The sequence below is a fragment of the Eptesicus fuscus genome, chromosome 17 (assembly GCF_027574615.1).
Source record: "Eptesicus fuscus isolate TK198812 chromosome 17, DD_ASM_mEF_20220401, whole genome shotgun sequence".
In the NCBI taxonomy this organism is placed as follows: domain Eukaryota; kingdom Metazoa; phylum Chordata; class Mammalia; order Chiroptera; family Vespertilionidae; genus Eptesicus; species Eptesicus fuscus.
In genome coordinates, this window is record NC_072489.1 from 41256137 (window position 1) to 41279397 (window position 23261).

A 23261-nucleotide genomic window follows, 5' to 3' on the forward strand; every position below is an offset into this window, starting at 1 on the left:
CTGGCAGTGTCTGTGTATGGGGTCAAAATATAATATTTTGAGATTCATTTTTAGAGACCTCAGATTAAATTCATTCATAATCACTTCTGGTATTTAATAATCCTTTTGCTTGAGAAGAGCATAGAAGCAATAGAAGGGAACCACCCAATTTTGCTTTTACTGAAATTCTGTGACTGGGAAGCAGAATCTTAGAAGTGGTACAGAGTAGAACTTTTAAGAAGAATTTGAAATTAGGACTTGTGAAGAAAATTTAATGGAACTGGGTTGAGTTTAGCCTAAAGGAGAGAACATTGCTGAGTAACCTAATACTTTGAAAATATATTCATTATGTAATGAGCCCAAGATGAAATTAAACCAGAGAGTATCATGACGGAGCTCAATTATCCATACTGTATATTTGTCATTGGGTCATTATAATTTCATATTACTGGGCTGTTGAGGTAGTACAGTGTTGAAGCAAGTACACTGAATTTGGGGTCAGGAGAACTGAATGCTAGGTATTTTCTAGCTCTATCACCTAATAGCCGTATGACTCTTGTAAAGTCACTTAATGCTCTAAAACTCAGTTTCTTTCAATTCTAAAATGGGAGAGAGGCAGGAATTGTTCTACTTACTTCATGGTGCTGTTTGGAAGGTTAAAGGAGATAATGGCTATTAAAGCTCTTTATTATCTATAAAGTTCTAGCCACAGGCACAGCAGGCCCCAGTGTTATATAAGTGTTCTTATAAAATGCAGACAGAATTTAAACTGTGGGCACTCCTTCCCCAGAGGTCTTTAAACACAGAGCATCTCCTGGTCCAGATGTTCTAGCCACAGACTTTCTGAAGGCAGGGGAATGAACCAGAACACCTTGAAATGTCATTCCATTCCAGGACTCTCAGCATCTGCTGATTCCCTCAGGCCAGTGTGTCAGAATAGAGCAGCCAATGTGACAGAAGTTGTTTTCTTCTTTTCTAATTTTTGGATAGTCTTCCATCCAAGTGGAACTGAATAAGACACATAGGGAAGAACACTGGGATCTAACCAAACACCTGCTCTGGGTTGGATTTTCTCTCCATAAACTGAGTCCTCCTGTTTTTTGCCATAAGTTGACTTGTTTGGTCTGACTTCATGTTGCTTCTCTGTTGAAAGACATTGGACATATTTATGTCTGGGGTAGAACTGATTCCCTAGAGGACAATATTTATTGATTTTTGAACTTATGAAGCACTGGACAGATTCTCTCCTTTGTAGATGGTAGATTCTCTCCTTTGTAATGTCCCCAAAGGTGCCCTTTGACTTATCCAGAAGGGGAACTATTATTGTCTTGGGAGCAAATGGTTAGTCTTCCTCACAGAGAGGTGAGAAACCAGGGAACATGACAGGGAGGGACTGACAGGTGGAGATTCCTAGCCCGATATTACCACCACTCCCTCCTGTAGCATAGTCTCTTTGTGTGGCCTTTTAGTGGCTTAAAGAAGCCACTTTGCCGAAACTGGTTTGGCTCAGTGGATAGAGCATCGGTCTGCGGACTGAAAGGTCCCAGGTTCGATTCCGGTCAAGGGCATGTACATTGGTTGCGGGCACATCCCCGGTAGGGGGTGTGCAGGAGGCAGCTGGTCGATGTTTCTCTCTCATCGATGTTTCTAGCTCTCTGTCCCTCTCCCTTCCTCTCTGTAAAAAATCAATAAAATATATTTAAAAAGAAAAAAGAAATCTCATCTCAGTAACTTATTAAAAAAAAAAAAAAAGAAGCCACTTTGCTGGTGAGCACAGAGACAACCAGCTCCACAAGTGAAATGGGAGTGGGGTGAAAGGGGAATGAAGAGAATAACAGAATATTAGAATTTGATGGGAAGCAGTAATCTTTTACCTCAGCCTCCCACCGAGTGAGGAATCTCAGAGCACCTCTGAGGTGGCCACGGTTTCTCAGTCTCTGACTAATAGGCTACCTCCTGAGAAAGCCTACCCTGGCCTTGGTCGGACGAGGCAAGCCATGGGAAAATGAGCTCATTTTGTGGTGAAATCTTTCTCTTTTAAATTATACTCCATGGTTTTCTATCATTTCAGAGGATTCTAGGCCAACTCTGTTTTTCTTTCAGTTAGCAGTCCTTTCATTATCTGAAGGAAGTCCTCATGACTTACCTTGTTTTTCTTCTCTGAATTAAGTCTGCCATTTCCTCCAGCCATTCTTGAAGAACATATATTTCAGATACAGTATACCTTTCTCTCATACACACTGAAGTTTTGTGAAAGTTTCCCTTTTCCTATCCTAGAAGTTATAAAGCCCCCACCTTTTATCTGGTTTCTAGAATGAGAACTATCTCACTTAAAGAGTTGAGACTTGAGTTGAGACCCATCTCATATATAGGTGGATCTGATAATTTGTGCACTCCCTGAGATGAGAAACAGGAACCTCCATTGTGGTCCTGGATGCTTGGGTTATGCCTGATCAATGGCCCCAAAGGGACTTCCTGTGCAATAATACCTGGCATACCTGAGCCCTGAGTTCACATGGAGATACCCTTTCAGAGATTTCAAATATTTCCAGTCCTGAAAATTACCACATGTTCTCTACTAATCAAAAAAGCTTGCCCATGTTTCACTCCTCCTGAAATCCGAGGAGGGAACACCAGAATGCCTGGCTGGTGGTTTGAATGGTGCACTGACTTGCTCTGTATCTTCTTCTGGGTTCCTCCAGACAGGCAATTGCAGGATCCCTGGCTCCCAGAGTTAATATGGCTTCAGGCCACAGCTAGGAATTAGCAGACACAGAACACAGAACCTGGCCCCAGAGGCTTATAAATGAGAGAAGGAGACACCAAAGGCTGAAATCATTTCCTAGCATTTGCTTTCATCCTTTCCTGTGGACTCTGCTGCACCAAAACCACACCCTTCCTGTGAGACCCCCATCCCAGAACCGCTGAGGGCTCTTGCTCTTAGTAGTTACTGAGCAGAGTGTGGGATGTAGCACTGAACCTGTACATGGCAGTCCCTGTCTGATAGCTGACAGTCCAAGATGGCACAGCACAAGTCAGAGCCACCAAGGTCTAGAATGGGAGAGGTGGTAAATCAGCAGTAGTTTATAGGAGAGAAACAGGGTTAGAGATGTGAGTGAAGGGCCCACAATTCCACAGAGGAGCAGTTGCAGGGTTACATTCAGAAGCCAGGTCTGTTGACTTCCAATCCAAAACTCTCTTTAATATCATAGATGTAAAATTATATGTGGCATCTGTATTTACATTCATATGTATCTATATGCATGGGTGTATAAAATTTTCTTTGTAGGAGGCTTCATTTCACTCATATGCTCTAATTTGATTCTCACAATAACCCTTCTGACAGTAAGGGAGCTGAGGCTTGATCACATATGCAAATGGTAGCAACTGGATTCACATCCAGGCCTGGTTCCAGCTCCCTCTTCTTCCAATTGCTTGGCACTGTTATTTGATCTCAGTGGGTATTACCAAGTCCTCTTCAGGATCCCTGTGGAACGACTAGACATTAAGTCAATTCCTTCCATGGGGTACACATGGTCTTCCTGACACTGGGCAGGCTCAGCTCCTAATCTCTTCGGCTCTAGAGGACCCTGAACTGTCACATTCGCTGCTGAAGAGTCAGCCCCTCTGCCACACATGACTTTTAGGTCATTACTGAATGGCAGTGGGAGACTTGAACAAATGCAGGGTCCTCAGAAAGTCAGACCAAGGGTGAGAATTTTAGAGCTGCAAGGAATCTTACCAAATATATAACACCCCTTGAATTTTGTAGATAAAGAAATTGAGGCCTAAGGATTCGGGTTAAAGGGTTTGCCCAAGTCATAATTGTTTAGTAAACCAGAACCGAGTGTCCTGCTGAGGATGAAGACCGGGAATTCTTCACACCAGTCATGAACTGCTGGGAAGTTGAGAGAGAGGGGATAAAACAGTCAAAAGGGTTCTTCTGATACAGGTAGGATTGAGAGGGAAAAACAAAAACAAAACAGAAGCAATGTGCATGTAGCCAGAAAACAGAGCCAGCTTGTGAACTAAGACTGAAAATAAAGATCTAGGGTGGGCTGAAAACCTCAGTAAGTGACTTCCCAGATTGTGTTTTGTTCCCATTGCACATACAGTTGGAAGCCAAATGCAAGCCACCAAGGTTGCAGTGCAACAGCGAACAATTAAAGCGCAAATAGCTGTGGGCAGCTGTGGGAGTGAAGCCACCTGCTCCAAGCTTACAGCTTTGTTGAACTTGGTAAGCATTAAAATGGAGTGGGAACACTCCCAGCACAACATCCCATGCCCTTTCTGGGAGGCCTTACTCGGGGAGCTGGGGTGGCTTTACCCTTGACCAAGCCCTTCTCACTGTGGCCTAGAGCTGCTTCCTATTGATAGTGGTCAGTGTTGTCAATAGACCCTAACAGAAACTGAGGGAGGTAGGGAGTATTGCAGGATTATATAGTTAGAGAGTTTTAAGAGACCACAAAGCCCCCAGAATACACCTTCTCTCCTGTTGTTCAGATAAGAAAATTGAGATCCAGAGAGGTGATGTACCCAAAGTTACAAAGTTAGGGGCAGCACTGACTTAATGTCTGAACTTCTGATCCTTTGTTCAGTGCTCCTTCCTCTAGGCCCCGCAAGGTTTATAAATAATGTCAAATAGGGAGTTACAGCATTAGAGAATGTTATGGCTGGAAGGGACATTGTTCTCAATTCCCAGTGTTTTAGGTTGTCACATGACTAGGGGGTACTATAGGGGGGTGCATAGGGTCCAAGGATGCTAAATAGCTTGAAATGTGGTCATCCTGCATAATGAAGAATCCCAGATACCAAAAATCACCTTGTTGAGAAATATTTTGTCCACCATTTTACATTATAGTTGAGTGATCCAAGCCTAGAGACAGGAGATGCTTGACTAGGTTCCCAAAGGGAGTCACTATTCCCCTGACTCCATCCTACTGAGCCCCTGAGTTAATTAGCAGCACCCTTGGGACCTTCAGCAAAGGGGAGACTCTCTAGACCCTTCCCCACCAGCTCCTGTTGCCCTGGCACCTAAGCTATTTCCAGGCCAGCACTTACTTGGACTTCAGGCCCTCCTGTCCATAGGGCTGCAGCAGATACTGGTGCACAAGCTTGTCTCTGAGAGTCCCAGCCAGTTTTATTTTCTTTCTTGATCTGTGCAGGTTGATGATAAAAAGTGTAATGGACCCTCGAACATAGTTGTGGCTGAGATTCAGAGAAAGAGAGAGAGAGAGAGAGAAGATGGAAACAGTGGTCAGTTAAATGCCTCTAAATAATTTACAGACTGCATGAAACAGGACAACCCTAGGAAAGGGCACTTTATTTTATGGTTCTTGGCCACCCTAGACCTTCAAAGACAGGAAGGGCTTATTATTGTGATTTTCTGCAAAGAAGATGCTCACGTCTCACCACACTCCGTTTGTTTTTGTTTAAATGCATTGCAATGATTTGAAAAAAACAAAATATCTTTTTCTGAGTATGGAAGCAAAACATGCTAATTGCAATAAATAAGTAGATAGATAAATAAATAAATAGAAAAAACATACAAAAAAGGAAAAAGAAAATTCCTATGATCCAAGTATTTTGGAATATAATAACATTTTGGTAAACATCCTTCCAGTAGTTTTTAGTTTATTAATTCAACAAATATTTACTGAGTATGTGGCACATGCATACATGTTTCTCAGTTTTTACATAACTGGGATCACATTGTTCACACAGTTTTTTCAGCTCATGAGCATCATAAACATGTTCCCATCTTATTATGTGATGTATTCTGCTTATAAAAGAATGCTAAATTCTTCAATCATAGAAATGCAACATAATTTATTTACCTAATGTCCTACTTTGGGGCATGAGGGTTGTTTTTAATTGTTTGCCATTACAAATTATGTGATGAAGCACTTTGCACATAAACCTTTTTCACATCATGATTATTTCTGATGGATGAAGTCTTCAAAGTTGGAAACATTAGGTCAAGGGGAATGCACATTGTATGACTCCTCACCAACTCTTCATTCTGAGTGGTGTCCCTCCCTGTGGAATATTTTCTGTCCCTGCTCTGTTGAACCCTAGAGTGCTCACGTTATTGGCTTTGCTCAATGAAATGTGGGTGGATAAGGCCTCTGGGCAGAAGCTTTAAGAGCCAACCCATGTTTTGCCATGCCCCTTTTCTCTCTACCAGAAGACCAGCAATGTTCTTGGCAGAAGGGCCCTATTGACCTGCATCCTGGAGTGAAGATGATGTGGAGCAGAGCTGCAGCTGAGCTGTGACAGACAGGCAGTGTGAATGAGAAACACATTTTCTTATTGAAAGCCATGGATAGCTGAAGGTCCTCTGTTATCACAGCATAACCTCACTGACCCTAACTGATATACACATTTTGATAGCATTGGTATTAACTCTCTAGAAAGTTTGTATCTTTTTGCTCTGGTTGACTATGTATAAGAACACACATTTCCCCATACCCTTAAGAACACTAGATATTAACCTGTCTCAACCTGAGAGGTGATAATGGGATTTCAATGTTGTATTAATCTGTATTTTTTAAAAATTTATATTGAGGTGCAGCATTTTTTTTTTAATTTGCCTATTTGGCATTTAATTTCTTCTTTTGTAAACTGACCATGTCCTTTGCCTATTTTCTATTGGTTTATAAAAACTATTTATTTATTAAGGATAGTGATCCTTTGCCTGCATGTATGTTACAAAATGTCCCCCAGTTTTCTTTGACTAATTCAGCTTGTTTACATTGTATTTTATGTATAAAAGTTAAAACTTTTATGTAGTCAAATTTATTGATCTTTATTATTTCTGCTCTAGCTGTTTTACCTACTCCTAGATTATAAAACTCTTCACCATATTGGAATCCTTTTAAACCAGTACAGGATGTTCAGAAGCCTGGGAAAACTATATGCCTACATGGCCTTTCAGCGTATATCAACAAAACTATAATGATTTCCTTCTCTCTTGTAGGAAAAAATATTTTGTTTTTAAGGGGTCCCGTAAGGCCCCATCTGGATGGGTTAATGAGAGGAAACAGAAAAAATGACTTGGTCTTGCCTTCAAAGGAGGAGTCCAGAGAAACTCTACGTCAACTTTGCCCAGAGGAAAATATCATTCCTTGCAGAAACAGCACCCCTCCACCTCTGGATCACTCATCTCTGCTTCTAAGGGTGATAATTAAGAATTGAGCCCTAGCTGGCTTGGTTCAGTGGATAGAGAATCGGCCTTCGGACTGAAGGGTCCCGGGTTTGATTACGGTCAAGGGCACATGCCTGGGTTGCGGGCTTGGTCCCCAGTGTGGGGCATGCAGGAGGCAGCCAATCAATGGTTCTCTCTCATCATTGATGTTTCTATCTCTCTCCCTCTCCCTTCCTCTCTGAAATAAAAAAAAAAAAAATTAAAAAAAAAAGAATTGAATGACCAAGGGCAGGTCAATATGACAACTTGTTTATTGGTTTTTTAATAATATAGTTTCCAGGGCTCATCCCTGAATTTTTTTATTGCATTCATTTGTGATTGGGGCTTGAGAATCTGTATTTTTAATCTCTCTGGGATATTGGGCAGATGAGTTGGGTTTGGGGACCATTTGCCCAGAGCAATCCATTCAGATTATGAGAAGAGTAACCAAAGTATACCCCACCAGCTCTCTGTCATGATTTTTCTTGCATGTGTAAGGGGGCACATTATTATGTTCAAAGCTTTTTGTATAACTACATTGATATTCTGATAAATTATTAAATGAAAATGTCTATCTGGTTCCTCCTCCTCTGGTCCTTCTCAAGCCCCTGAAATGTGTGAATTAGCTTTTGGAACCAAATGAGTTAGGTCAGAAGAGAATGCCAATTTATTTGAGCAGGCTTGTGTCACCAGAGCTCTGAAGAAAGGTGCTCTAGTGTGTCAGCATTTACCATCATTAAAGAACACCAATGGTGGGCTTTAAGCTTAACTTAGCTGTGTGCAGAACTGAGGAAGACACCATTAGCTACTGCTACTCTGGTTCAGAGTGTGAATGATAGTAGGCATACATGGATACCAGTTTTGCTGACTATGGTAATCCCTTTTGTTAACAATCATCAAACAACCTTCTCAAAGGCCAACAGTGGAGGAGGAGAGAGAGCCCTGCGCTTGCATTTATGAGTTTCTCTTCTGCAGAGCCGGGGCATAAAGAGGCCTCAGAGACTGGAGAGCAGAAGGGTGGGAGGTGGGGAAGTGGGGGTGGGGGTGGGAGGAGACCTGAAATCACACATTGCTCCAGGGAAAGCCATCTTTTCAAGCTGCTTGGCAATAGCCTAATTTCCATTCACATAGTTCCCCTGAGGGAAACAAACCAGTACTGAAAACCTGCCCAGAGATGATTGTGCAGAGGCTCTCAGAACTCCTGCAGCCTCCTCAGGTAGGAACTGGCTTGGAGACTGCCTCAGCCAGACCTTCCCTGCTTGGCTGATGGGCAAGAGCATTAAGCAGGCCATCTGTCTGTGAAGACACACTTTTGGCTGGGGAGTACAGCACCAACCTGAAAGTACTGTGCTGAAAATCCAGGTTCCTGAAGAATGTATATTCTCTGCCTACAGAAAACAGTCCCTTTCCCTAAAAAATGGGGTCTGACTGAAGGTGTGGCCTGCAGGAAATTAGTCCAGGTGGTTTTTGATTCTCTTAATAAATGTCCCTTTTGTCTGGTAGAACATCTGTCTTGCTCCATGTCTCACTCATGGTGACACTTTACCACCAGCAGAGAATCCGTGAATCTGGAGTTCATCTTTCTGGCTGTTCTCTCATTGCCTGACATCTCTGTGTTGCCATGGGAGGAGGAGGAAGTGAGTCAGGGAAGGGAAGCTGGAATTGGAATATCTTGGATGTAAGAGGTGGGGAATGTCATATGGGGAGGTGCATCTTGACTTCCAGATAAAAAATAGTCACTGTTCTAGAAATGTCTCCAGTGGAGCTGGGGGACTGCAAAAGGGAAGGAAGGGTGGATGCTGCTCTGGGATCACGGTCATTCTCAGGGAAAGTCAATGTGCTTGAAAACTGGGTTGGTCCATTGTCTCCAAATCTAATTCAAAGTTTTTGGGTTTGGTAAAAGTCAGGCCATGTTTTGCCAAACATTTTTTTTTGCCCTAATTTCAAAGCCCATGTGTATTTTAAGGGAAATTTAATCCACATGTTTCTGATTCATTTACACTTAACTCATCAAAATATTGTTTTGTAAGAGCCATTTGATGTCCAAGAAGCCTCAGGAACCTTTTTTTATGAGTCTTTAAAAAAACTTCTTCTGAAAAACAGGAAGTCAGGTTTTTCCAATAATAAATGAACTTGAACCCCAAAAGGCTCTATTTTGCTTCAATATTCACCAGGTTCCAAGTGGTTCTGAACTTGGCGAAGGACCGCAGCTCCTCCCTAGAAACATACATTGTCTCAGCAGAATGGTTTAGAAAAAGATTTCTCCCAGTCAAAACATATTTGTTCTCTGAACAAGAAGACCTAAGGTGAGAACTGCCATGCTGTCAGTGTCCTGACTTGTTAACTCTAGAACAGAAAGCAGAAAAGCACCTGCTGCTGGTGGTATTATGAGCATCTAACTTTTGCTCCCGAATCTATCTGCTCTCCTAGGTCAGAAATGACCCACAATGCAAGAGACTGCCGTGAGAGACAGTGAGGCATTCAAGCAGAGAGAGTATAAAAGGAATGTCTTTGTTTTATAGGATCCTGGGCCAAAATATCTCTAAGGGTTCTTCCCAAATGTAAAACTGTTTCACTATTAATGGTGTTATTGGCATATAAGAGTGATGCAACAGAACTGTGGAATTTAATGTATGTGCAAATCACTGGCAAGATGCTTGGCACATACCAAGTGTTCAATACGCACTGGAGTGCAGGAGGTGTGTCCATAGACACTTTCTTTGGGTTATTCTACTGGTAAGTTTAATCTTTCCCACCAGTCCTTGATTTGACCAAGGATATATATTTTCAGACTACTGGTCAAGACTGAACAGTATGAAGCCAACATGCCCACTCTGGGATGTTTTTGTGAGCTTGGCCTTGTTGGCCACAAATAAATTGAGTCAATAATGTTTCCTCATGACTGTTTGGAGGATGAGGGGGTACAGACAGGGCACCTGGCTTCCCAGAGAGGGAGCAGAGACACTTCTTTGCTTGTGCCTACTTATGTGGGGTATCTGACACCCACTGACATGGAGGAGACCAGCAATCTCAGCCAGTGCAGTGCATCCATTGAGGACTTTCTTTTCTAATGGGAACCAAAAGAACTTCACCCCAATTACTATCATTAGGGTCATGTGTGGAATGGATTAGTAAAGTCTTTCTGTCTCCCTCCCTCCCTCCCTTCCTCCTTCCCTCTCTCTCTCCCTTCCTTCTTCCCTCCCTCCCTCCCTCCCCCTATCTCTCTCTCCCTCCCCCTATCTCTCTCTCTTTCTATGGGGAGGAGGAACACTACTGACCAAAGCACAGTGGTACTATTTCCCCAGAGAGGTTCTGGAGTGACTCCCCATAGAAAGAAGAGGAGAGCTGGCGATGTAGAGAGAATATTGAATCTAGATGATTTGAGTAACTTGCTGGAGTCCTCATGCTAGTGAATGTAGAATTCTTAACCATTCTCCTGGCTGATGTGGTGATATCAAAGTGGAAGGGAGCTAAAAGTCTAAGTCAGAAGTAATGCCTTAATGCCCTATTTCTGCATTCATTCATTCATTCATTCATTCATCAAATATTTACTGAGAACTTCTTTATGCCAGTCACTATATTAGACACCAAGAATACAAAAATAAATGAGACACTGGCCCTGAGTTCATGGTATGTATACTCAACGTTAGTGACAACTTCCATGAAAATGTAAAAGAACACCAGGATGAACGCTTGGATGAGACAAGATGAGGAGCCCTCTGCGAAGACGCTCAAGTCCTGTTAAACTCATGCCATTGACATTTTCCCCTGAGTCTTCAGACTTATAATATAAAAGCCACAAACTGATGTGCTTCCCAAAAGAGACAAAAGGTGCCAAGAATAATTTTTCTCTGTTGAAGCTGGGGGTCCACTTTTGGGTGGTTACTCCAGGGCCAAGGTGGAGACAAGGAATACAATGTTGCCTTGTGTGGTGATCAGATAACTTCAGGCCAAGGCCATAGAGCAGTCACTCTCTGTCAGGTATTGGATTGAGCTTCCTGTTGAGCAAAAGGGATGTTGAAAACCTCTGGCCTCTGCCCAAACCAGTCTCCTCTCATCCACAATAGGGACTTGTATCTAAAGACAAGACAACTGGCCCCAGGCCCCCTATGCTCAGAGTGATTCTTTTGAAAAATCTTATCATGATAAATTAATTGGCTTGGCTCTTCTCTCATCAAGGAAGGAGAAGGAGCGTCTGTTGTAACCTGACCGCTGGGGCTCTTTGTGCTGTCCACAGCCCACGTCGGCCCCTGATGGGCTTGCTGGAATGAAGGTCTGGCTGGAGACACTTGTGCCCGGCCCCCACCCTGTTTCTCTGCGTTAAGAGAAAGAATTCCCTTTTCCAGGTCTGCCTGCTCTGCTCCTTAAACCTGAAATGATGTAAGAAAGCCATTTATGGTCTGAAGGGCTTTGCATTAGGCTCAGTTTTAAGTTTTTACCCTTATGATACTCATGTTTTAAAACATTTTATCTGCCAAACTTTATTTACTGATTTGAAAGACCATTCTAATGACAGCCAGTGCTTCAGATAAAGAGGAGGAGGACAACTACACATGACCTACCACGCTGAGCAGTTGGAGGTCCAGCCCCTAAATCAGATGTTGTTTAACTTCTTAACCCTTAACATAACTGAGAAGATTTTGAAAGACTGAAGATGGCTCTGAAGCTGACATGACTACTTTGGGCACACCTTTCATCCTGGGGACCCCTGGTTTGGGATGTGCTGGTCGGGGCTGAGTTTTCAGCGGATAGCTCTCCAGCATGTCTCTTAGAAATGTTGACTTAATGTCTCTAGCTCTGCTGGTGAATCGTAGGAACAGAGTTTATGTCTCTTGCTGTGGTTTAGCCAGAAGCATACAAAAAAGCCTCTTGGGCATTACATCAACTGGCACAGAAGAAAAGCTCAGTAAATATTTGTTGGATGAAGAAGTAAATGAATAAATGGCATGCATTTTTATAAATATTTTATGAATAAATACTGTAAGTGTGAGAAAGGAGTTTACTTGCAGAAAAGCTATTTATCAGAGATCATTTGAAATACACAAAGAGCAGGTAGAATGTAATTCCAGAAGCAGTTTTCAGTGTCTTGAAGGGGTCCCAAGTGGCATGGAATTCTAAGAGGGGCCCAAAGCCTGAAGCCCCTAGGGTGGCTTCTTGTGCCATCGCTCTGAAGACTTACTTGTGGTGGTTTGTGCAGTGAGCATAAATCCTTAGTTTGTCCCGGATGACTCGGCCTGGCCGTGGCTTCCGCTGCAGCCCAGCCACGTGCACGGCCAAGACTTTGGGGCCGATCAAGCGCTTGTAGAGGAGAGAGAGCCAGTAGTCCTGAGAAGAACAGAGACAGGGAGAGTCAGGGGAAGACGCAGTTCAGGTGTTGTGAGTACACCTAGACCTGATAGGCCAGAAAGTACTTCTTAGCAGGAGTAAAGCCTGATGACCAAAGCGACTAACCTTGTACGCATGGTCACCTGACAAAATGGTCACCCGACAAAACATTCACCCTGGGTTGGTAGTGAAGCCAGCGTTGTCTAAAGTGACCTTTACATTCCTAATGGGGGAATGTGAGTGTGTGTGTGTGTGTGTGTGTGTGTGTGTGTGTGTGTGTGAGGAGTGGGGGACGACTCAGAGCCACATACAATCAAATGAATCAAATTTTCATTTGAAATAAGTTTCATATGAAATAACAACTAGTTGGAGCCTTAAATTTTCAACTTTATTTCCCTATGACTATACTTTTGTACTGGTTTATGGCTCTGTTTAATTGCAGAAGATCTCCAATCTTTAGGATTGCTACCAATATGCAAACCCAAAATGTTATTCTCCAAATATTGTCACTGAAGACGCCTGGTGAGGTGTGAGGGAAATGAAGCTGCTTCAGGTAGAGACTCCAGAATAATGTTTGCAAACCCTAGTGCTAATTCTGGGTCACCTTCAATAATTCTACAATAAAAAGAACAATTATAAACTAAAAAGAATGTGATGTTTTTAACTATTCCATAGTCCATTTGGAACTGATTAATAAATATTAAATCTGTAACCCACACATGTATTTGAATTTATAAAAACCTATTCACCAACACCTTAATTTGTATTCCTTATTACCATATTTTGTTTCTGTATTTGATACAAATATAAAATTTGCATTTGCATCGTGTAAGCACTTATCACCTGTTATGGGGTAATGACTTCAATGTTTGTAACTCATCATTTAACACAGGGCTTCCTAATTTGTCTAAGGGGTCCCCTTTCCCCCCGCCCCCACCTCCTGCAATTCTGGAATTCAGTGAATTCAATGTCTTTAAGACATCAACCATGTCTTCTCAGCCTTCATCTTTCCAGGAGAAGCCTCTGAATAATATTTTTATCTTTCCTGTGTAGCTATCTATAACATCAGCTGCTTAAAAATGTCTGGTGAGTTGCATAAATCAGAAGAAAGTTTCAAAGCCCCTTTGCCACCAGAATAGATCCACATCTACCCTGAGTAGTGGGCTCTAAACCTTGCCAGACCATTTACCTTAATTAACTTTAAGTGGCCTTAGGATGACTATTACATATAGTCTCCTATTATTTAAAATGGCAAATATTTCATCATTAGGCAAATAGATATAAAATATCAAATTAAAATTTGCTCTCATTTGATTACAATTTCTGTGTTGTTTTATTGTTATTCTGTGATGTGTTTATCACAGTCAACCTAATGAATGTCCACTGTTTTCTTATCGATTTGTAATGTATCTTTTAATATTAGTGGTAAGAATCCTTTAGAATGTATGTGGAGCAAAAGTTCTGTCCAAGTTTGTAGTTTGCCTTTTATTACTTTTTATGACTTTTTTGACATGAAGAATTTAAAAAAATTTTACAGGAAAATATGTCAATCTTTTTCTCTCAATTTCTTCCTTTTCTTTTATTCTTAGAAAGTCCTTCCTCACACAAGGATCAGATAAAGCTTCACTTATATTTTTCTAGTTCTTATTGTTATTTTAAAATTTAATCTTTTAGTTCATTGAAAAATATTTTGGTGTATGATATGAGCCTTATTATTTTCTGATTACTTTACTGGTTGTTGTAGCATCATATAGTGAATAATCTATCCCTAAGTTCATCTGCATCACATATTAAGTTTTATATACATGTAAATATATAGAAATATAAATAGTATTATCCTATATAATAAAAGCCTAATATGCTAAGTGTCTGGTTATCCGGTCAGCTATTCAACCAATCAAAGCGTAATATGCTAATGATATGCTAAGGCCGCTCTACCACTCTCTATGACATGCACTGACCACCAGGGGGAAGACAGTCGACCGGGCAACCAGTCACTATGACGTGCACTGACCACCAGGGGGTAGACATTCCGACTGGTAGGTTAGCTTGATACTGGGGTCCAGCTGATCGGGACTGAGTGAGATGGGTCAGACACACCCTGGAGCCTTCCTGCAGTCCCTCCCCAGCCCCAATTGTGCAGCGGTGGGGTCCCTTGGCCTAGCCTGCACCCTCTTGCAATCCAGGACCCCTTGGAGGATGTCAGAGAGCAGTTTCAGCCCGATCCTGCAGGCCAGGCTGAGGGACTCCACTGGTGCATGAATTCGTGCACTGGGCCTCTAGTATATTATATGATATAGAATTATTTTATATAATATATTAGTAATTATATAATTATATATAATATAGTATATCCTGTATGATATATCTTATTTTTAAAAATGTTTTTATTGATTTTTAGAAAGAGGAAGGGAGAGGGATAGAGAGATAGAAACATCGATGAGAGGAAGGAACATCATTTTAATGATTGATATTTGGGTTGGTTGCTTCCTATACTTCCCTACTGGAGATTGAGCCTGCAACCTGGGTATGTGCCCTGACCGGGAATTGAACCTGCGACCTCTTGGTTCTTGGGTCGATGCTCAACCGCTGAGCCACACCAGCTGGGCTGATATATCTTATTTTAATATATTACATTTACATATGTATTTATATATTATATATGTACTAGAGGCCCGTTGCACAAAGAGATTCATGCAATAGGCCTTCCTTCCCTTGGCTTCCAGCACCGGTTTTCCTCCGGCACCCAGGACCCAGGCCTTCGCTCCGGCCAGAGTCTGCCTTCTTCGTCTTCGCTGCAGACTCCGGCTGGTTCGTCTTCGCTGCTTCGCTGCAGACTCCAGCCGGAGTCTGCCGTCTTCATCTTCGTTGCAGACTCCAGAGTCTGCAGTCTTGTCTTCGCTGTGGCACTCTGCTCCTGTAGATCCCTTCACCCCCGCTCCCTCCCTTTCATAGCAGGCGTCCTGCCCCGCCTGGCTACTCAGCGCCTGGAGCAGCTGGGTGGCCTCCATCTTTGGCCTTCTAATTTGCATACTCACTCTGATTGGCTGTGGACATAACAGAGGTATGGTCAATTTACATGTTTGTCTATTATTAGGTAGGATTATAATATAGTCTATAATACTGATTAAATATATGTAAATATATGTATACTAGGGGCCCAGTGCACAAATTCGTGCACCTTGAAAGGAACTATGGGCCGTGAGGCTGCAGTGGGCACAGGGGCAGGTCTCGTGACATCCTCTGTGCCCCTGCCCAGCCCCTCCTGCTGTGGCCTCCAGTCCCCTGTCTGCCTGCAGCCCCGCTCCAGCTGCCACCACTCCCATGTGCTGATGGCGCTGGCTCCACTCACACCCGCTGACGGCATGGATCGAGTGGGGCCGGTGCCAGCAGCAGGTGCGAGCAGGGCCGATACTGTCAGTGGGCATGAACGGTGGCTGCTGCTCCGATTGCCCGTCAGGAGCAGGGAGAGGTGCAGAAGCCCTCAGGGGTGATCAGTGCTGGCAGCTGCTGCTCACAACTACTGACAGTGCCGAGCGATTGGGACCAGCACCGGGCACTGGCAGCGGGTGCAAGTGTCGGCTCCGGCACCAACTGCGAGTGAAAGCTGGGCCAGCACTGGTAGTGGTGTGTGAGTGACGGCTCCAGTGCCAGCAGCAGGTGTGAGCGCCTAGTGGGACTGTGGTGTGCGGGAGCAAAGAATTTTCAGTAACCACCAGAGGCTTGCCCTGATGACAGCGACCAGCGCCCCGCCTTGGTCTGGTGCCCCCTGCTCACCTGCTCCACCATCCCGCTGTGGCTGATGCCCACCATGTTCTGTGCTCTGCCGCCTGCTGCTGACACCTGCCATGTTCTGCATGCGGCCCCTGGTGGTCAGCACACATCATAGTGACTGGTTGTTCGGTTGTTCTGCTGTCTGGTCTATTTGCATATTAGGGTTTTATATATACAGATAATTCTGCATCTGGATTTTCTATTCTCTTCCGCTGAACCCTATTTCTTTATCAGTTTCACATAATTTTAATGATTAAAATTTACATTTTAATATCTACAGGTTTAAGTCCATTTCATTATAATTTTTCTTTCTTTGTTCAAACTTTCCTTAGTCATATCCATTTACTTTCCCAAATAAACTCAAGTAACTTTTTATAGAGTTTGTGGTTCTAGAGAAGCTTGAGGCATTAGTTTTATTCTATGTTTGGTTAGCCTGTTTATTTTCTATCTCATATGTTCTGCCAGGATGCTTATAGGAGTCACGTTTTATCCTTGATATTTGAACTTTTACCAGGAATGTGTCAGTGTAGGTTTCTGCATTAATTTGCTGGTATTTGGGAGTGCTTTTGATAAGAAAGACTAAGGACTTTCTCCAACCTGTGAGAATGTTCTTTAAATAAAACCTTAATCTTATTTCTTTCTGTTTGCTCCAGTCTCTGTTTCAGTTCTCTTAGATTTCCATCCTCAATCCTGCACAAGTATAATCTCTTTTCTGTTTTCTCTCTGCAAGAAGTCTCAAGTTTGTCCTGCACATTGTATATTTATTTTCTCCAGGATATTTTCTGTCATTTATTACAGTTTTACTTCCCTTGTAATCTTTTCTTGTTTCATTTAGTTTACCTGATTGGAACTCATTTAATTCCCCCCCATTTTGTGTATACTATGTATATTTCCCATATATAGGAGGACATATGTACCTTACATGATAGTTCTGAGGCATATGAGAACCTATCATCCACCTTAAAAGCTATAATAATACCCACACTGTTGCATCTAGTTATGTGAATCTTCCCTTTCCCATTTTTGTGCTTTTCATTCCTTTGGCTAATATTTGAATTTTGTATTAAGCAATATATTATTTAGCTTGTTAGCTTTTAAAATCTGGCGTCATTCAATATGTCATTTCTATAACTTACTTTTCCACATTATGCTTCTAGAATTCATCCAGGTTGTTACACCTACCACAGTTTATTCGTTTTCAATGTTGCATACTTCATTGTGTGAACATACTAGAATGCATTTATCCATTCTTCTGCTGATTGATATTTGGGTTGTGTCTAGATTTTTGCTGTCATTTTTGCTATCAATGTAGCCTTCAACATTCTTGCTCCTGTTTCCCAAGGTGCAGGTGAAGCAATCTGGAGAAGCATTGCTCCAATCATGATGGAAACCAGCAGCAGCCTCATCACTGTGTTCTTTGCAGAACTGCAGATTTACAGACTTTATCCCAGACCTATTGGATCAGAGTCTCCAGAGGCGGGGCCTCCAGACTGTATAGCTCTCCAGGGAATTCTGCTGCTCATTAAAGTTAGAGAAGCACTGTAGAACTGTTGAGAGCAATACCTAAGAGTGGAGTTGCTGTGTCCTGCACAGATATAAAAATATTCAACTCTATAGGCTGATGACAAATTGTTTTCCAAAGTGATTCCAATTATTTCAACTTATACTTCCTTCAAGAAGTGTCTGAGTTCCTTTTGATTCACATCATTGTCAACATCTGTTATTTTCATACTTCTTAATTTTTGCCAATCTAGTGAGCACATAACATCTAGCTCTTGTTGTTTGTTAAATAGTCCTTCCTCATGACTAGTTCATAAAGATACTTTATATTTTATTTTAAAACTTTTAATGTTTTTTCATAGTTACATATTTAATCAATCTAAAATTGATCTAGATTATGGTGTATCTAATTTCATATTTTTCCATATGAATAGTCAGTTATATCAGCATCATTTGTTAAATGGGTCTCTCCTTTCTGTAGTGATCTGCAACGCTCTCTGCATCATACATCAAACTTCCATATACTCGTGGGTTTATTTATGGGCTCTCTATTCTGTCCCATTTTTCTGTCCTGTACCACTACTGCATTTAAAAAAAATATATATTTTTATTTCAGAGAGGAAGGGAGAGGGAGAGAGAGATAGAAACATCAATGATGAGAGAGAATCATTGATTGGCTGCCTTCTGCACACCCCACACTGGTTGCGGATCGAGCCCGCAACCCAGGCATTTGCCCTGACCAGGAATTGAACCGTGACCTCCTGGCTCATAGGTTGATGCTCAACCAATGAGCCATGCTGGCTGGCCACCACGAATGCAGTTTTAATTACCATTGTTTTATATGTAATGAAATCTGGTAGAGCAAGTCCTCCTGTCTTATTCTTCAGTAATGGCTTTGCTAATCTTGGGCCTTTACTCAGTCATAGACATTTCAGAATCAGATTACCAAGTAGCTAAACAAAATCTACTGAGACCTTGGAATTTCATTCAATTCATAGATCAAATGAAGAGAACTTTATTTTTATGATATCGAGTTTTCTTATCAATAAATATGAAAGAGACTGAAAAACAACAGCAACAACCTCCTTCCACTCAGGGATCTTTCTTCTCTCCTTCCTTCCTTCCTTCCTTCCTTTGAAAGTGAAAGTTCATAATAATGTCTTTTCTTTTCTATTAAAAAAATATCCTAGATCTTGAAAGAAGAAGAAAACATGGAAAACATTTCAATTCAGAGACTGAAATCAGAACACATTTTATTTTTAGAAGTTTCCTATTCACCATTTAGTAGTAAACATAGCAATAAGGAGAATCCAGTGTTAAGTCCCAAATTTGCTCTGTTGGCAGATTCACTGATTTTTTATTTCTAGATAAAGCACTTTTAAAGTGCTTATACATTTCATTTCTCCCTGCCTATCCTTTGGTATTGTATGAAAACTTCACTTCTACTTTCAAAGGTGGATAAAAAGCCTTCATTTCCCAGCCCCTACCTCTCCCCCCGTACCGCCCCACCACCTCTCAGAATTTAAGGATCATGTGCCCAGGTAAAGCATGTTGTAGGCAATAGCTGTGTGTCTCTTGTATGGTGTAGGTAAATGTTTACTTTTTGTTTTTAAAAAACATCTGTTCACAGCTAGGTCATATATGTTATTTAAGCACACCTACATTTTTAATTAAATTGTGTGAATAGGCATATAAGCAACAGATTGATAAACATAAAATTTGGGATAATAGTTACTTGAAGATGAGCAAGAGAAATATGAAAATAGGATATGAGAGAACTTACCAATTATATTCTTATCAAAAACATTGTCAAAAAAGCAATGTTTTAGTTTTGGGGTTGGGTGGTGGATTCACAGGTGCTGATTGTATTGTTTTGCTTAAAAAGTAGCATGTATGCATGGATACTCTTTTGAATGTGCCAAATAATATACTGAAAAGATAGTAAAGAATAATTATGTATACATTTGTTAATCAGAACTTCCTGTCTGATAATGACATCATCGATCCACCCACAGGCTGACATCTCTTTGAACTGTTTTACCCAAAGGGAGATGTGTTTATGGTGACTTGCTCATAGTTTATCATCTCTATCCTCAGGGGACTGAAGGATTTTGGTTGGTAAGTCAGTTGATGGTAGTTTGATGTTTTGTCTTTATCCACTTATTTCACATTCAAGGCGAATATGAAATTTTTACCTTTACTTAGCTACATGCACCGTTTACAGTCTCCTTTCTCACCTGTGTTCTCCTCCAATTCCCTACTTATCCTTCTTCTCCTCTTTAAAATCTCCCTCTTTCACTGTCCTTATCTCTCCCTAATGTAAACCAACTCTTAGCTGACTCAAATTGTATTTCCTTCCTTCTTTCCTTCCTCCCTCTCTTCCTTCTTCCCTGCTTTTGCCCCCTCTCTCTCCTTTCTCACTCTTTCTTTTATTTTACTATGAATATGTGCCTATATAATCGTAAATAAAATTAAACAAGTAATATGATTTCTAAATATCTTTTAAGGAAATGACATGAAAAGCAGAAAAATTGTCTTTATGCATAGAACAGATAGAAAAGAAAAAAAGAATGCACAAACAAAGAACAACGAAAAGGTTATTGTATAAAAGATAGAATATAATGAGAAGTTTTCAGATAATAAAAGTCCTCAAGAAGGAAAGCAAATATATTGGCTTTTTATGTCAATAAAAATAAAATCCACAGCAAGGAATGCATTGCAATTTTCAAGGGACAAAGAGAGACACAAACAGACATTCTTTAAATGTATCAGACATGAGAAGAGATTGAAGAAAAATAGTGTCCATTTATTAGTTGGAGAGGGAAAACTAATAGAAGATGACACTGAAATGACAGAGGTTTTAAATCTTTTCTTTTTCTTGAGTATTTGTCAAAAAGTCAATTGTCTGAAAGCTAGACAAAGCAATATATGGAGGAGTAAGTTGAACCAAAATAAATGGGAAAAGAGAAAGAAACTGACAGAAGGTTGCAGAATTTACTGGATTAATTGCTGAATCATGTACTCCTCGAGGTCTAAGATTATTTACCCATTCCTACAGCCCATGCCTAGCAGAGTGCCTGGCCTATCTATAGGAGGTGCTAGAATTCAATTACGGAATACAGACAACATTTAAGGCTCTATATAGGCAGTAGGGTTACAGGGATGAATAATGCACATAATTTCTTGCCATCATGAAGTTTATAATCTAGCGAGAAGGTCCATAAGCCAATGAGTTAGGTGACTAATTAATTTTAATAGTACTAATGGTAATGGAGGAATCTATGATACCTTATAATAGAAGATGTGACCCAGTCTGGGGACAGGGACAGCCAGGGAATGAGACTTTCATGGAGTGACATTTAAGATTTGAGAAAAAGAGAGGAGGGGATAGAGAGAGTCTTGGGCAAGAGAAAGAGCTTATGTAAAGGTCTGACCCGGGGAAGAATTGGAATGTTTGAGAATCTGAAAGCAGACTAATTCAGCTCGGAGCTCAGCAAGTGAATACAAGATGAGGATCGTAGGTCTAGGTTGATATAGACCTCAGGATTTTAGAACCACTGCAGAATTTTAAGAGATAAAGTGACATTATTCAATTTACATTTAGCAAGTTGACTTTCACAGCTGTGCAGAAAATGGATTGAAGAAAACCATTTAGGCTAGTTGGAAGAAAGATGATGGTAATTTGATCAAGGTGAGGAAATTAAATTAGGGAGAACATGAGGGAGTTCAGAATATTTAGGAGATAAAATTGATTGGAATTGATGATTGATTAGATATAGAGAAAGAGTATTAAACAGGATTCTCAGCTTTTTAAATGCTCAAATCCTTAATTCCAGAGGGTAGGATGGCTCCTGGCAGCACAGCAACAAGAGCTGTATTTCCCTTCAGTCCTCAACACCACCTCCTCCCAACCCAATCCCAGCCCACAAAATCTCCGCGAGATCAAGTTCTGCCAGGGATAAGTGAGATAAGTAAAGAACATACCTGAAAGAAAACGGTCAAACAGTGTAATAGTAATGTCGAACAAATGTGCACTGGATAAATCTTTCCTAATGTGTCCCATAACTTTAGTTCTGAAGTTTTGTTTTATCATTTTTAGTACATATGAATCCAGTGCATATTTTTGAAATGTTTTGTCTTTATCCACTTCACTCATTATTTCTCACATTTGCTATTTCTACTAATCTAGAGCTGGGCAAGGGGGCCCTTGCTTTAGAGAGCCAAGCTCTGACCCATCTTCAGCTGCCCCCCTCTCCATGGGGTAGGAACTTCAGAGAGCCAAGGACCCATGCCTCTTTGTAGACCATGTTCTGAATCCCCATGATCCCAGAATTCTCTGCTCAGATAGGCCCTCACTTGTCAGGGCTTGCATGGACATCAACCTGGAGTCCGACTTCCTGAGAGTGGACCATAGCTCTGGAGTTTGTACCACTGGTCTAGAAAGGTGGCAAGGGGAAGCTACTTATGGAGATGTGAGCACAGCTTGGGCTTGCCAACTAGGTTTTCCACACTGCATGACCATAAGACCCTTGACGATACACTACAGAACTAGGTGTGAGAAGGGGTGCTGGGCTGTGGCCTTGGGCTCTGACCAACCCAGTGAGAGCTGCAAATACATTCTTTCATTCTACAAGCATTTTATGAGCACATATTAGTGGCATGCAAGATACTCTGTTCAGCTTGGGTGATACAAAGATGAACAAGACATCTTCCTCTCCTCAAGGAACTTAGTGGCCAAGATACATGTAAACAACTCTCTAAAATGAGACTCACTAAAGTAAACACCACATGAGCAGGAACCACTTGTTTTTGGGAATTCAAAAGAGGAAGCAATTAATTATGAAGAGGGACTTGGAGAATGCTTCACAGAAATAAATGTGGAGAAATAATTTGCTTACAGTTGAAAGATATATACTCAAACCCTAAAAAGTTATTTATTATATCCAAACCTCAGTTTCTTCATAGGGGTTTAATGAGATGATACACCTGGAAACATCTATTATAGTGCCTGATACATAAAAGTATTTAATAAATGTTGCTTATTTTTCTTATTCCTGATTTTTTTTTTGCCTCATGAAAATAGTTATCTTATAGTATGTACACAGTTATGTCTCAAGTTGCTCCCCTAAAACATAAACTTAACGTGTGTGTGTGTGTGTCTGTGTGTGCGCTTGTGTGCATATTTTGGAAACTTTGATGATGGTTGGAAGGAAGCTCCCTGAGATCAGGGCTTATCTTTGCATCCCTAGTACCTGTGAACAAGCATGTTGGTATTCAAGAAGTGTCCTATGGGTTGTTATCAAATAAAGAGTCAACCTCCTGATGCATGGCAGGGCTTCCAGGGCTGAGTGACAGTGAAAAGAGAGCTTTGCAAGGTTTGAAGGTCACGGTTTTCTTGAGCACTGGTAGGCCTTACTGCAGGTGCTTAAACCTGTTTAATTCCAACCCTTTCTGCTTCTGGGAAGTACACAGGTACTGAAGTGTGTCAGCCAAATAG

At 41.3% G+C, this 23261-nt stretch overlaps 1 protein-coding gene across 1 annotated transcript in view; it reads right to left on the reverse strand.

Moving 5' to 3' along the window:
• The window catches only part of HPSE2 (heparanase 2 (inactive)), a 538739-nt gene that overhangs the window by 16201 nt on the left and 499277 nt on the right, over positions 1 to 23261 (reverse strand). Inside the window, exons 10-11 of the mRNA XM_008144163.3 lie at positions 12345 to 12490; positions 5041 to 5187 (exon numbers count right to left, since the gene is read on the reverse strand). Of these exons, the coding sequence (XP_008142385.1) occupies positions 5041 to 5187; positions 12345 to 12490 (293 nt within the window). The remainder of the gene's footprint in view (positions 1 to 5040; positions 5188 to 12344; positions 12491 to 23261) is intronic.